The 14,623-nt window shown below is 31.5% G+C and overlaps 1 protein-coding gene across 23 annotated transcripts in view; it reads left to right on the top strand.

Moving 5' to 3' along the window:
* Positions 1 to 6,966, top strand: part of LOC143049654 (neuron navigator 2-like) — a 342,816-nt gene extending 335,850 nt beyond the window's left edge. For 22 of the 23 annotated variants that reach the window (XM_076223278.1, XM_076223289.1, XM_076223271.1 and 19 more), the window contains 5 exons: positions 206 to 277; positions 665 to 861; positions 1,226 to 1,344; positions 1,901 to 2,104; positions 3,836 to 6,966. In XM_076223278.1, the coding sequence (XP_076079393.1) occupies positions 206 to 277; positions 665 to 861; positions 1,226 to 1,344; positions 1,901 to 2,104; positions 3,836 to 3,979 (736 nt within the window). In that variant the 3' untranslated portion in view covers positions 3,980 to 6,966. The remainder of the gene's footprint in view (positions 1 to 205; positions 278 to 664; positions 862 to 1,225; positions 1,345 to 1,900; positions 2,105 to 3,835) is intronic. The other variant, XM_076223270.1, reaches the window with a different exon arrangement.
* Positions 6,967 to 14,623: the final 7,657 nt, after the last annotated feature.

Raw genomic sequence — 14,623 nt, 5'->3', positions numbered from 1 at the left:
GCAAGAAAATCACTCACCCAGAGTCGGACTTCAGTTGTTCATACTTCTTATTTCAGATATATTGAAGATGATACTTAGTTCAAATCTAAGAAACAGGTGAAAGTAGTTTAACTATTTATAACCCATTTAAATAATGATTAAGTCATCCACAACAAATGCTTTTCTAGTGCTATGATCATTGAATTATTATTATTTCTATTTTTAGTCCATACATCATTGGAACAATGAACCAAGCCACATGTTCTACAACAAATCTTCAACTTCATCATAACTTCAGGTAAGAATTGTATAATCTTGAACTCACCTATAGGAAACTTCTGTTTACTAATGTTTTATCAAATATTGTACAGAATTACTGTAATAATGATAAAGAAACTTTAATTTTTGAAATTCTTCTCAATAATTGTATCATTTAATAATATGCCTCAAGACATCAAATAATGTACTGTAAAGTTGAAATATGATTAAAAAGTCATGTTGTGCAATGTATTACATTTTTGGAAAATTTGAAATCTATTAATATTGCTTTACAGTATTTTCCTGTAATGTGAAGTATTTTACATAGAAATCTGTTATTTTTTTTAAAAAGGGTAAAGAGTTATTTACACAAGAAATACATAAAATGCCTCTGCATTGAATTATATAGAATGTTTTGATTTATCAGGTGGGTGCTTTGTGCCAATCATATGGAACCAGTTAAGGGATTCCTTGGCAGGTTTTTGCGCCGGAAGTTAGTGGAAGCTGAAGTACGGACAGGAATAAGAAACAACGACCTGAATAAAATAATAGACTGGATTCCTAAAGTCTGGTTACATATTAATAAATTCCTGGAAACACACAGTTCATCTGATGTTACCATAGGTAAGTAAACAAACAGATCATGGGGGTTCAAAAGAAAGGGTTGAACTGATTTACCACTATCCATCCATAAAAATATCTCATTTTCTCAGTAAAATCAAGTTCAAACATCTTGATAGTTGGCACCAAGCTTTATCTTGTTTTTGATACCATGTGACATGTTTTAAGTTGCATAAATGTTATTCTTCAGTTTTTGGAAAGCACATATCTCTGAGATGTTATGCACCTGTATAAGATTTTCATCACTTTGAATTAGACCCCTTCTGATGTGCAAATATTAAAGTTTGTGGAAACAGTAATTACTTTTGTCAAGATTTTTAAAAACTTTTCAGGGAACAGTATGACAGTATTTTGATATGTATTGTAGGTCCAAGGCTGTTCCTTACATGTCCCATGGATATAACAGCTTCACAGATATGGTTTATAGACCTGTGGAATTATTCAATAATACCGTACATGTTAGAGGCTGTCCGAGAAGGGCTACAAGTAAGAAAGACATTTTTGTTTATGTTTTATGTGATATGTAAAATAAAGACCTGGCTTTAACCTGTTTTTCAAAGTTCTAAACTTCTTTTAAATGAGCATATAATGTAACAATAAAGTTCATGTAAAGGGAAATAGACTTACCTCTTATTTTTGTTTCATTTCTTTTTAATCAAGGAGTATGATTCTTTTTGGAAAATCACATCATCTCCTTTCAGACTTGAATCCTGGTATTCTGTGTTCAAAATCAGCTCTTTGACCAACTGAGGCTAAAGAATTATTTTCCTAGCTGAAATGCTTATCTAAAATTCAAGGGAAGCAATCCTGTCCCAAATCAATGACTGTTTGTAGCTACATACAATGCTTTGTATATGTACATAGGTGTACTGTTAATGATAGCATTTTAAATGCCCTATTTTCAAAGGTATTACAAACAAAAGACTTTGCAAGAAAATACCAAATGGGAGTTTTTTACATATAAAATATTTCTAAATTCCTTCAAAGAAATAAACCATGTGTTCTTATCTATCACATTTTGTACTATTGATTTATTTATTAGGTTTATGGCAGAAGAGCTCCATGGGAGGATCCCACAGATTGGATCATGGAGACGTATCCATGGACTGTATCCAAGGAAGAAGATTCTCAGTTACTAAGGATACGACAAGAAGATGTTGGCTATGATACCCCTGGAATCATCACTAGCACCCCACAGCCAAAAGCCAAATCTGCAGAAGCTACCACAGAAAATGGGGATCAGCTGGTCAGTGATGTGTAACAACTGTTTCGGTTGACTGAACACAACCAGACCATGAACCTTTCACAATCCCATCCCTTCCTTGTAGAAAAGAATGCTTAAATGTTATCTGTTGTTGTGTACTTCATGTTAGAAGAGTTTTGTTGATTTATTATTTTGATGTACTTTCTACCCTTTATTCTCGATACTATTTTGGTTTGTCTTATTTTCTAGTGATTTAGTCATTAATTTAGTTGTGTTTAGTTTCACTTGTCAAATACAAGTTGGAAACCATTTCCTATTTTGAACTTAGACTATATTACAAATTGTAAAATAAGATTAAAAAAAAAAAAAAGTTGCTATTTATTTTGACATTTATGAATTAACACAACAAATCATTTAAGCATTCTTAATATGGAAATTCATGTTTATTTTATGTTTTGATGTCAGTATTTTTGTTTAAATGGAAAAAATCGTTAGCACACCATCACCATGTGTATTTGTCCTGGATAAAGGCATGATTGCATGCAGCATGTTTTCATTTTTGGTTTCGTAGATCCTTCATTTATTTTGGATTGTGTGTTTAATGCATTTGAAGAAAACTTGTTGTATTAGATGCATGGGGAACCTGGTATTTAGTACCGCAGAAAAGGGAACTGAGTAGATGGCAGAAAGGAAATTATAAGAAAATTCAATTATATTTAAAAATAATGATCAAAATATTGTACACTTTGAGATACATCTAACTTTTGGATAAACTTAGACTAAATTTGATTATATCAATTCAAACTTTTTTAAAACATAAATTATAAAATCTTGACATTGTAATTTAGATAAATCTGCTTTGATACACAATGAGGAACAGTAATCAAAAAGCTTTTTATCAGATCAAATTATTTCATGAACATCCCTCTACTGTTTATTTATATTCTCTGCAAAAACTCTCCATTTATATTTCTTACAATTAAAAGAGTTCGGAACTGAAATACTTTTGAGACAAAAAGGCTGGGGAGAAATTTGTTTTCCTTAAAGGGAGTTAAATTCTCGGATCAAAATAGATTTTAGAGTCAAACAAATTGATTATTTTAAAGTTTGAATTGAAATTACTTATTGTAAAAAAAGTGGTCAGCTTATAAATGGTTTCTTCTGCAAGATAAGAGAATTTCGCATCACACTGCATGATATGTGTTATGAGTCAGACCTAAAAATCACCAATGTACCTACCTTTCTGTGGCTTCACCAATCATATTTTTGTTTACACTGGATCTTCAAAAAATGGATGAAAAGACACATTTGTTTTCATATTTTCTTATATTGAATAAAATTCAAGAACAATTTTGATTTAACAATGTATTATTTTTGTGAAATATTAGAAAATGGTGTTTTTAGGTCTGTGATTAATGGGGTAGGCTTGCAGAAAGGGACATAACCCTTCAATCACTTATGTGTTTGTAACAGAGAGTTTCCTCATTACTTTTTTCTTAGCATTCATTGGAAGCAATATTCCATAACTCTGTGTTTCTTAGAAGCTTGCAACAGACTATGAAAATGGTGTGAAGTCAAACTTATCAGTGATTCCGAAGAGTTATGTCCCTTGAACCATGCTGACCTAGTAGCTGTTTGATTTCAATTATTTTAAATCTGCAAGAAATTATTTGGAAGAAATTATTGAAATTTTGCAGTTATTCTACAAGAAACATATTTATCAGCTTATTTTAATTTTGAGGAATGCTTATGTTTTAAATATAATTATTTCAGCTGAACATGATAAAGAGGCTACAAGAAGCAGCTAATTATAGCTCACAAAGTCAAGACGATGATTCCGCTAGTATTGACAGTCATAGCAGTAGCATTCAAGAAATTTCCATCTCGAGCATGGATTCCACGTCATGTGACATGTGATGTCACGAATCGAACCCATGTGACAAATGAAGTCGTGAACTTATATGAAGTGCCATGTCATGAACTTTTTCAAATTGTTCATATAAACGTGTCACTATGTCAGTTGACTTTTTAAATACTCGGTGCTATTTTTAAGAGGCCAAAATTGGAATTGTGCAATGTTAAAATTGTTACGCAGTATTTCTGTATAATCTGAATGATTTTTATAATTGAATTTTCATTGAGGGCAGCATATGGATGATTTGGTATTGGTCAGTTTCTGTTGGCATTTTATTTCTCTTTACATTTAAGTTACATGATTATAAATTTGGATTTAGTTTTATACATGAAAATGTAAAATGGTTCAATTTTTTTCCTCACTTTTCAAAGTTAACTAGGAATTTTATTGACATATTGAAAATAAAAAGATTTCCAAAAAAAGACTTAATTGAAAAAATTTAAAATACAATAAATTTACAAGGTGATAAATGATATTGTTATGAAGAGGAATAAAATAGCTGACAGACTGAATATATATGTATTTTTATTTGATGCATGTTTAAGCATGTTTATTTGACCTATCCTTGGTGTTGTAATATTATATGTTCTTAGCTTTACCATGCTAGTACTTGTATTCATTAAACTATACAGAGAATCAGTAGATTATTTTATTTTTGGAAGAAAGAGGGGGAGGGCGAATGATTGTCTGATGGTTTGATGAATACAGGTGCTTTACCCTGATTTTTTTCTGGGTCATCCATTATCATGAACCTTGTGAAAATCTGTTACTGTGTGTTAACCTTCAGATAAATCTTTAGATATGAATATAAAACTGGGATAATGTTTATATAAGTTCCCAGTGCTAAATGTCAGGAGAAAAAAATAATTAAAAGGAAAAGGAAATTTCTCTGAACTTGTAAAATTATTTTTGATGGACAACCGTCAGAAACATCAGAAAATATTTGTCGGTTTCTTTTGTCCATTAATTAACTACTTGTAAGATTATCAGTATCTATCCATTTATCAATGGATTTGCTCTCCTGAGGCAAATTTTTAACCATTGCGATTGTGATTATATCTCTGATGAAAATTTAGTGATTTAAACAGTACCTAGAAAAACATAAAGAAAGGCAAAAGAAAAGGATACCATCAAATCATGAAAAAACTTATAAATGATTTTCTTGATTTTTTTAAATTAAATAACTTTGAATTCTTAAACAGATTGTAAACCAATTAGCTGTGATAGTAGCTAGACCTGTTGTTTTATTTTTAGAAATGAAGTTATCATTGAAAACTTATTTGTTGTTTTGAATCATTTAAAAAGATTTTATTCTTGAAATTTAAAGAGGTTAGAGCCTCATTTCAAAATTGTGATGATAGCCTCACTTTCATTTACAGGTATGTGAAGGTATCTTTCAGAATTTTGAAGAGTGAAGTTTGATACTGTATCAATTATAAGAATCCAAGAGAGCAAACATATATAATTTTCTTAGTAACTCCCTTAAAAGAAAAATTTAAAATCCCAAAATATGTTATTCTAAAATGGCTTCAATTCTTCTCAAACAGGTGACGACAGACAACGGAAAGACCATGGTGTGAAGAGGAGGCTGGTTGAGGGTCATATCGGGGTTGTCGTCATGACGAATATTCTTTTGTTTTGATATTGTGATATTTATTTATTCTGTCTTCTCCTAGCTTGAGTGGACATAAAATTGTTATTGTACACAAATGTTTTGATGGAATATTATGGTATATATTTATTTATAGAAAGGGGTTTTCCAATTTGGATCTGAGTGAAATCTGTTATGCATAGGGCTGAACAAATATTTATATATTTCAATTCAAATTATTTGGCACTATAAAAGTTGAAATATTTTTAACATTTTCTTGATCTGAAAAAGCACAAAATGAATATACATGGTAAATTTTTGCATATTTTGTTTGTTAATTTCTTATTAAATATATCAGTGAAACCTGTTTACACTTATTCCTTGGTCATTAAGAAACAAGTTCAGGAGCACTAGTCCCAGAGAAAACAAATATATAATATTTTCACCTCCTCAAAACCAACTCCTGTTAATTGTGAACAATGATTTCAGTCTTTATAAGTATAAATAGGTTTCATTATGCTGGAACAATGTAGATTTGTTTTGTGCTTTGTATTTTATTAAGAAGTCAATATTTGCAGTCATTACAAAAGGCAAAATATAAAGAGGGTTTAAAAATTCTCAATGTTTCAAATTATCTTTCTTATGAAATTTTTGAAACTATAAAATGTGTAAGCATGTGTATTGAGTTTTAATCTTTTGTAGTAATGCTTATGTGGCTTGAAAGAGAAGCTTATAGCAGGAGTTTAACTCCATTTTCAATTTAATGTCTTGTTTAGAGTTACCTCCCCTTTGAACTATAGAATAACCTCCCTTTTTAGTACAGTTTCAGCAGCTTCACAATGCAATGACTTATTAGCTTTGCAATACATTGGGGAAACCATGGTGTGCAATATTTAGAGTGAATTTTGTTACTGAAAAACCTGTTGTATATTTAACTTTGAATTTGAAGTAATTCATCATTTTTTTATGAATCTCATGTTAAAAGAAAAAGTAATTTTTAGACTCATTTTTAGATCATAATAACATTTTTCCATAATTTATGTAAATGGATCATATGCAGTTATTCCATATTTCACCTGTTCATTCTCAATTTCTCAGTGAGATAGAACAATTATAATTTTCTTTTCATAAAAGTCCCTAAACAAGCAGACATAATTGGTTGTAATTATATTGAATCAATGCTTATTCAATATAAATGTGACCACTTATATTTTTGGATATTTTTAACATTAACATTCATGATTTTAGACAAAATTGATTAATTCGTAACATATGCATCATAGGATTATATTAGATTTCATGATACGGCAGAGGTCTTAAGATATGTCTTACTTGTTGACACTTTTGGAAATTTTATGTTGGTCAGACAGTCTTAACAGGCCTGACAAATATTGGACTACTTCCACTGAATATCGTTATATTCTTTATGAAAATATGGAGATTGGATATTAGTCAACCTTTTAATGTTATTATTAGGATTTAAATTTCAAATATTTTGGCCTCATCACTGAAGATACTTTTAAAGATGTCTAAAGGTGCATCTAATGCAAGAACACATGTGTTGCTGGCTGATCATGTGACAGCCACTATGTATTTATAACATTACTATAAATAGATACTACAGCACTTTTCTGATACATTCTTATCTTTCTGTGTAAGGGGTTTTATGATATTTTTTCAAATTTATCTATTTCTATTAAGCACAGTTATTATTAATTTTTATTTTAGAAAGATGTAGTTATTTTTGTTTTTTTTAGCAATTTGCTTGAATATATTTTAAGGAATGAGTTGCTTTCAATTATTCATCAAATTAAATAGCTAAGTTTTATATAAATTAACAAAATTTATGTCAGATTTGGAGTAACTTTGGGTGACCAAGAGTATATAGAAACTGTTATATTGGAGCCATGGTTATATTTTTAAGAAAATAAAGAACATAAAAAATATATCTCTGAAAATAACCTTTGTGTCAAAATAGTACAAACTTAATCATGACTCAATACACATTCCAACACCGGTCAATCAAGGTTATGATATAGCATATTACTTCAATCTGACCTTGAATTCAAATAAATCAAAAATAAACTGAATATAACTTTTTGGTTTTGGCCATCTGTAAAGTGTCACTCATTTACGCATTGAATAGGATTATTTATATATTTATTTATTTTTCATTTACATCATAGAGAAATCCATTTTGTTACCATGTGACCATGGTGTGTAGGTATTTTTCTTTAGGTGCTGTATGTATATAAATGATTGGTAAATTAAAGCTCAAGTTTAGAAGTTTGTACATACATTATGTATGTAAATTTATTCACTGCCAACTAACAGTGTAGATCATGTTAATTATAGAGAAATATGAAGGTTTTTCATGTTTGAATAAATATTTATTTTGATCATGTGAAAAATGTCTTTATTTTATTTGTTATACATCCCTGGCCTTTGATAATGAATTGAATAGAATATTAGATCATATACAGACTTTATGAAGAATGATGAGAAAGAGATAAATTTCCCTAGAGTTGTAGTGATTTCTCTTTAAAAAGTGGTTGATCTTCTTATTTGACTAAATAAAATTGTATAAAAGTTTAAAAAAAAAAAAGTCAAATAAAATATCTTTTCTTGAACATTGAGATGAAATATATAAGGTTCAATAAAATGAAGGTAACAGAGTGAAAATTTACTTTTTAGCTCACCTGGCCCAATGGACCAAAAGCGCTCTCTTATCACTTAGCATCCGTCATTGTTTTAAAACTTTATAAAAATCTTCTGCTTTGAAACTGATGCCTTATTAAAAACTCTGCCACAATCATCATTTGGTTGGCATAAAATAGAATATATGTGGTAAAATGCAAGTATTATCTATCATTTTGAAAAATGTTATGAAAAAAGAAAATATAACTGACAGAAATGTTCCGAACATAGATCTACATGTACAACAAAAATGATCAAGTAACAAGTAAAATGTTGACGATATACTTGGTAGAATGTTACTCTTTGTAGGAGTGATTGCCCTTAGATTTATATTGTTTTACCCTCTTTTAGTTTTTTTTTACAAAAACAAAGGAAGATAGAGTCACAGAAACCCAAACAGACTGAATGATCAGCTTTACAAAATCAACAAAACAAAGTTTTTTGTGAAGAATTCTATTCTGGTCTACAATGTTCGAGAGTTTCCTTTGTTGAATTGTGCATATAGAACAATATGAGAAACACAGGCTTTTTGGAGCCTCTAGTTATAATATATAGGTATCAGTGTAATAGATTGGATTTATAAAGGAGTATGTACATGTTGCCCCTTCAACATATTGTCATGGAATTTGATTATAGGTTGGTGTATACTATTCAAATCGTTGATATTGTCTTACTCGTATAACTGAAAACTTTCCACATGAAACATGTTTCTCTAAATATTGATAGACATATTTTTGTTAATTTTTCAAGTAAAAAGTAAAACTTTGCCATTCATATCAATCACTGAGCATGCTTGCATTTTTCTGCAAGAGGATCGGAGTAATCATGTGTTATACATTATACACAGAAAAGGACAACTTGTTATAAAGAAGAGAGTGCATCAGTTTATGAAGTATAAATATTTTTAAATAAGGGAATATTTCTTCTTAAACCATAGGTAAATATCATATCATATTATTAGTCTTATATTTTATCGTGGTAAGTTTTGAACATAATAAAGATTAAAAGAATGAAATTGAAGATACCAAGGGGATAATTAAAAGCCATAACTCAAATAAAATTTTACTCAAAACACTTGATATCAGTAAACAGTACACAAAGCACTTGACCACATTGAAAGCTGCACAAAACACTTGCCACAATAAGAATTACAACTACACTTGACAGCAATAAAAGCTCCACAAAACACTTGCCAACAGTACATATTACAACTACACTTGACAGCAATAAAATCTCCACAAAACACTTAACAACAGTACACATTACATCTACACTTGACAGCAATAAAATCTCCACAAAACACTTGCCAACAGTACATATTACAGCTACACTTGACAGCAGTAAAAGCTCCACAAAACACTTGCCAACAGTACACATTACAACTACACTTGACAGCAGCTAAAGCTCCACAAAACACTTGCCAACAGTACACATTACAACTACACTTAACAGCAGTAAAAGCTCCACAAAACACTTGCCAACAGTACATATTACAGCTACACTTGACAGCAATAAAAGTTTCCAAAAACACTTGCCAACATTAAGCATTACAACGACACTTAATAGCAATTAAAGCTGCACAGAACACTGGCCAACAGTACACATTACAGTTACACTTGACAGCAATATAAACTGCACAAAACACTTGCCAACAGTACACATTACAGCTAGACTTGACAGCAATAAAAGCTCCACAAAACACTTAACAACAGTACACATTACATCTACACTTGACAGCAATAAAAGCTCCACAAAACACTTGCCAACAGTACATATTACAGCTACACTTGACAGCAGTAAAAGCTCCACAAAACACTTGCCAACAGTACACATTACAACTACACTTGACAGCAGTAAAAGCTCCACAAAACACTTGCCAACAGTACACATTACAACTACACTTGACAGCAGTAAAAGTTCCAAAAACACTTGCCAACAGTACATATTACAACTACACTTGACAGCAGTAAAAGCTCCACAAAACACTTGCCAACAGTACACATTACAACTACACTTGACAGCAGTAAAAGCTCCACAAAACACTTGCCAACAGTACACATTACAACTACACTTGACAGCAGTAAAAGCTCCACAAAACACTTGCCAACAGTACACATTACAACTACACTTGACAGCAATAAAAGTTCCAAAAACACTTGCCAACAGTACATATTACAGCTACACTTGACAGCAGTTAAAGCTCCACAAAACACTTGCCAACAGTACACATTACAGCAATTAAAGCTGCACAAAACACTTTGCAATAGTACACATTACAGCAATTAAAGCTGCACAAAACACTTTGCAATAGTACACATTACAGCAATTAAAACTGCACAAAACACTTTGCAATAGTACACATTACAGCAATTAAAGCTGCACAAAACACTTGCCAACAGTACACATTACAACTACACTTGACAGCAATAAAAGTTCCAAAAACACTTGCCAACAGTACATATTACAGCTACACTTGACAGCAGTTAAAGCTCCACAAAACACTTGCCAACAGTACACATTACAGCAATTAAAGCTGCACAAAACACTTTGCAATAGTACACATTACAGCAATTAAAGCTGCACAAAACACTTTGCAATAGTACACATTACAGCAATTAAAGCTGCACAAAACACTTTGCAATAGTACACATTACAGCAATTAAAGCTGCACAAAACACTTTGCAACAGTACACATTACAACTACACTTGACAGCAGTAAAAGCTCCACAAAACACTTGCCAACAGTACACATTACAACTACACTTGACAGCAATAAAAGTTCCAAAAACACTTGCCAACAGTACATATTACAGCTACACTTGACAGCAGTTAAAGCTCCACAAAACACTTGCCAACAGTACACATTACAGCAATTAAAGCTGCACAAAACACTTTGCAATAGTACACATTACAGCAATTAAAGCTGCACAAAACACTTTGCAATAGTACACATTACAGCAATTAAAGCTGCACAAAACACTTTGCAATAGTACACATTACAGCAATTAAAGCTGCACAAAACACTTTGCAACAGTACACATTACAGCTACACTTGACAGCAATAAAAGCTCCACAAAACACTGGCCAACAGTACACATTACATCTACACTTGACAGCAATAAAAGCTCCACAAAACACTGGCCAACAGTAGGCATTTCAACGTAATTGACAGCAATTAAAGCTGCACAAAACACTTGACACGGTTCACATTACAGCTACACTTGACAGCAATATAAGTTGCACTAAACACTTGACAATAGTACACATTACAGCTACACTTCACAGCAATAAAAGCTTCACAAAACACTTGCCAACATTAAGCATTACCATTACACTTGACAGCAATATCAGCTGCACAAAATACTTGACAGGGTTCACATTACAACTACAATTGACAGCAATTAAAGCTGTACAGAACACTTGCCAACAGAACACATTACAGCTACACTTGACAACAATATAAGCTGCACAAAACACTTGATAATAGAACACATTACAGCTACACTTGACAACAATATAAGCTGCACAAAACACTTGATAATAGAACACATTACAGCTACACTTGACAACAATATAAGCTGCACAAAACACTTGCCAACATTAAGCATTGCAATAACACTTGATAGCAATATAAGATGCACAAAACACTTGCCAACATTAAACATTGCAATAACACTTGACAACAATATAAGCTGCACAAAACACTTGCCAACATTAACCATTTCAACGTCACTTGACAGCAATATAAGCTGCACAAAACTTATGTGTCTCCTAATGACATACCTGTTTATTTTACTTTAAATATTAGAAAGATCTCATTTAGGAGAACCATTTTTTATCAATAAAGATTAGACAGCACTTCACATATGAAGGTACGTAGTGGACATTTCAATGACGAGTTTCGTAATTGACAAAACCGTTTCGTAGTGGCCAAAAAAATCGTAGTTGACATCAACCCTATTCTATGTTGATAAAACATACTGAAAATTACATGAAACTAACCCTTTTTATTTGTTTTGCACGAATATAACTGAAAAAAGAGTAAAACCGAACTGCATGGTAGTGGTAGTGTCCACCACGAAACGTTTTTCTCCCATTCTTGTTTCGTAGTTGACGAAGTGGACATATTCACATGTTTTATTGTTCCCCACAATCCCTATATTGCAATAGTAACAAAAATTAGAAATGCCATGGCGAGCAATAGCGGATGTCACCCTGGTCCGCCGATTGCCAGTATATCAGCAGCCAGTTTGAAATCTGTATACATTGAATGACAACTGTATCATATGCATCATAACACACCATTCTGTAAATTTTCAAAAAAATTCAAGCATTTTGAAAATTTTCTCATTTGAACTGTTTCTATGGCAACGGTGGCCATTTTGAAAGTTCCAAAGATGGATGGCATGTCTTCACATGTCAAGTAACATTTCCACAAAGTTTCATTCGATGTGGAAGACTTTCCGATTTTTTTATGTTCTTTCTGTTTCCATGACAACGGTAGCCATCTTGGAAATGCCAATCCCCGATTGCCACATCTACACATGGGGGTTAACATTATGGTAAAGTTCATCATCATTGGTCCATACAATTCCGAGAAATAGTCTGGACAAAAAAGTGTGGAATAATAATAATAAGGAAAAGAAAAAGAATCGATCAATAAAAATATGTCACCCGACGGTGACACTAGTAATGATTCTATTCATCAAAGCACATACTAAGCTGTACACTGATATTTGTTTCTTAAAACCAGACGCTGAAGGAGATTTGACCCGTTTCGTAGTGAATATTAAAAAAATACTGTATCACTCTGGTCCATTTGATGTGCTCAATTTGTTTTGCCAACAATTTAACTGCGGTTATAAAAGCAGCACTTCTTTTGTAAGACCCTTATGATTATATCTCTTACAAACATTGATTTGATAAAACTGTTTACTTGCAAAATTTAATGAATTCGTTTCGTAGTGTACATTTTGTGAGGAATGTCCGGGACACAACTTCTAAAATTAAAAATCCTTATGTCAAAAACTGTTTATTGAAATGCGTTGTCTGTAAACTTACTTTTGAATAATTAAAGAACTTACATTAAGTAAAAAAATATATGCTTTTTTGGTTATTTAGAACCATTCAGGAATCAATATCTTTTTAATCCCTCTAAAATAGTATGTTTCTTTGATTAAAAATTTTAAATCCAATGCAATGTACTGACTGCAAAACAAATTACTTGTAAAGATCGAGATCAAACTCATTTTTTTTTAAAGTGGCTGGACAAGAAGTGACGTTTTTATTGAAAGACACCCATAACTGCAACACGTGAGTACATACTACCGACAGGGTGTAGGACCATAAGTATTTGAAATGTATCGCCGTAGATATAATACCTGTTTATGCTCTTAATCGTCAAGACACAATATCAATGGTGTGATATCAAGATCTCACTACGGTTTTTATCTTAAGCTTTCGACGAGTTTACATGAAATTTATAAGCGTATCAAACCAGTCGTGCTACAGTGTAAGAGTATTGTAGTTATTGAGTAAAATAGATAAAGGAAACTCTACTAATACTTATTTCTAAATTATAAGAAAGCACTTCTGGTTGTTAATCAGTTCTAATTTACATGCTTGTACATTATTACACTATAATCATAAACTTGATCATCTTACACAATATTGTATATATATTCAAAGTTGTCGAATAAAAAATTCGTAGTTCGTTTTTACGTAATAATGTGTCTACAATATGCAACTCGCTATATACAGGGTAAAACTGGGTCCTCTCCATGATGGCACTGTCACGAAATGAACAAAAAAGAGTTTACTATTAAAAACTAAAATCTTCTCAATCCTATGAGACGAAAAAAACCAACACACACACAACTAAAGTGTAATCAGTCACTGTTGCAGCTATGAATTAAACAGAGTAGAGCAAAAGTTGTAGTGAGGAAAAGATCATAATTTTTTTTTTGGGGGGGGGGGGGGGGACATGAAAACAATATAAAGTTACATTTCCTGATCCATCTTGTTTGTTATGGCCAAGTTTGTCGTATCTAAACAAAATTAAAAGTTAAACAGCTGATGCTACTATTTTTATTGTCTCGTATATACATTTTAATATTTCTTTTATCCCTTCCAGTACAGTCTTCATTATCTTCTTGCCTTTGAGTTATAATCTTTCATAAGACTATTCATTTTGAAGTCAATACTCTCCTTAGTAATATTAACAAGAAGAAATGATGATCCGTTTCCAATGACATGTTCATTTCGAAGCAAGTAGAGATGAATAGACAAATTCGATGTGTTATTTCAACTTATTTGGTAACTCGTCGTAGATAGAGGTTTCGTAATTTTTGTACTGCCG

This window comes from Mytilus galloprovincialis, chromosome 10, assembly GCF_965363235.1.
Source record: "Mytilus galloprovincialis chromosome 10, xbMytGall1.hap1.1, whole genome shotgun sequence".
Lineage (NCBI taxonomy): Eukaryota > Metazoa > Mollusca > Bivalvia > Mytilida > Mytilidae > Mytilus > Mytilus galloprovincialis.
The sequence above is the reverse complement of the archived record's forward strand: the minus strand, read 5'-3'. Positions and strand labels throughout refer to the sequence as shown.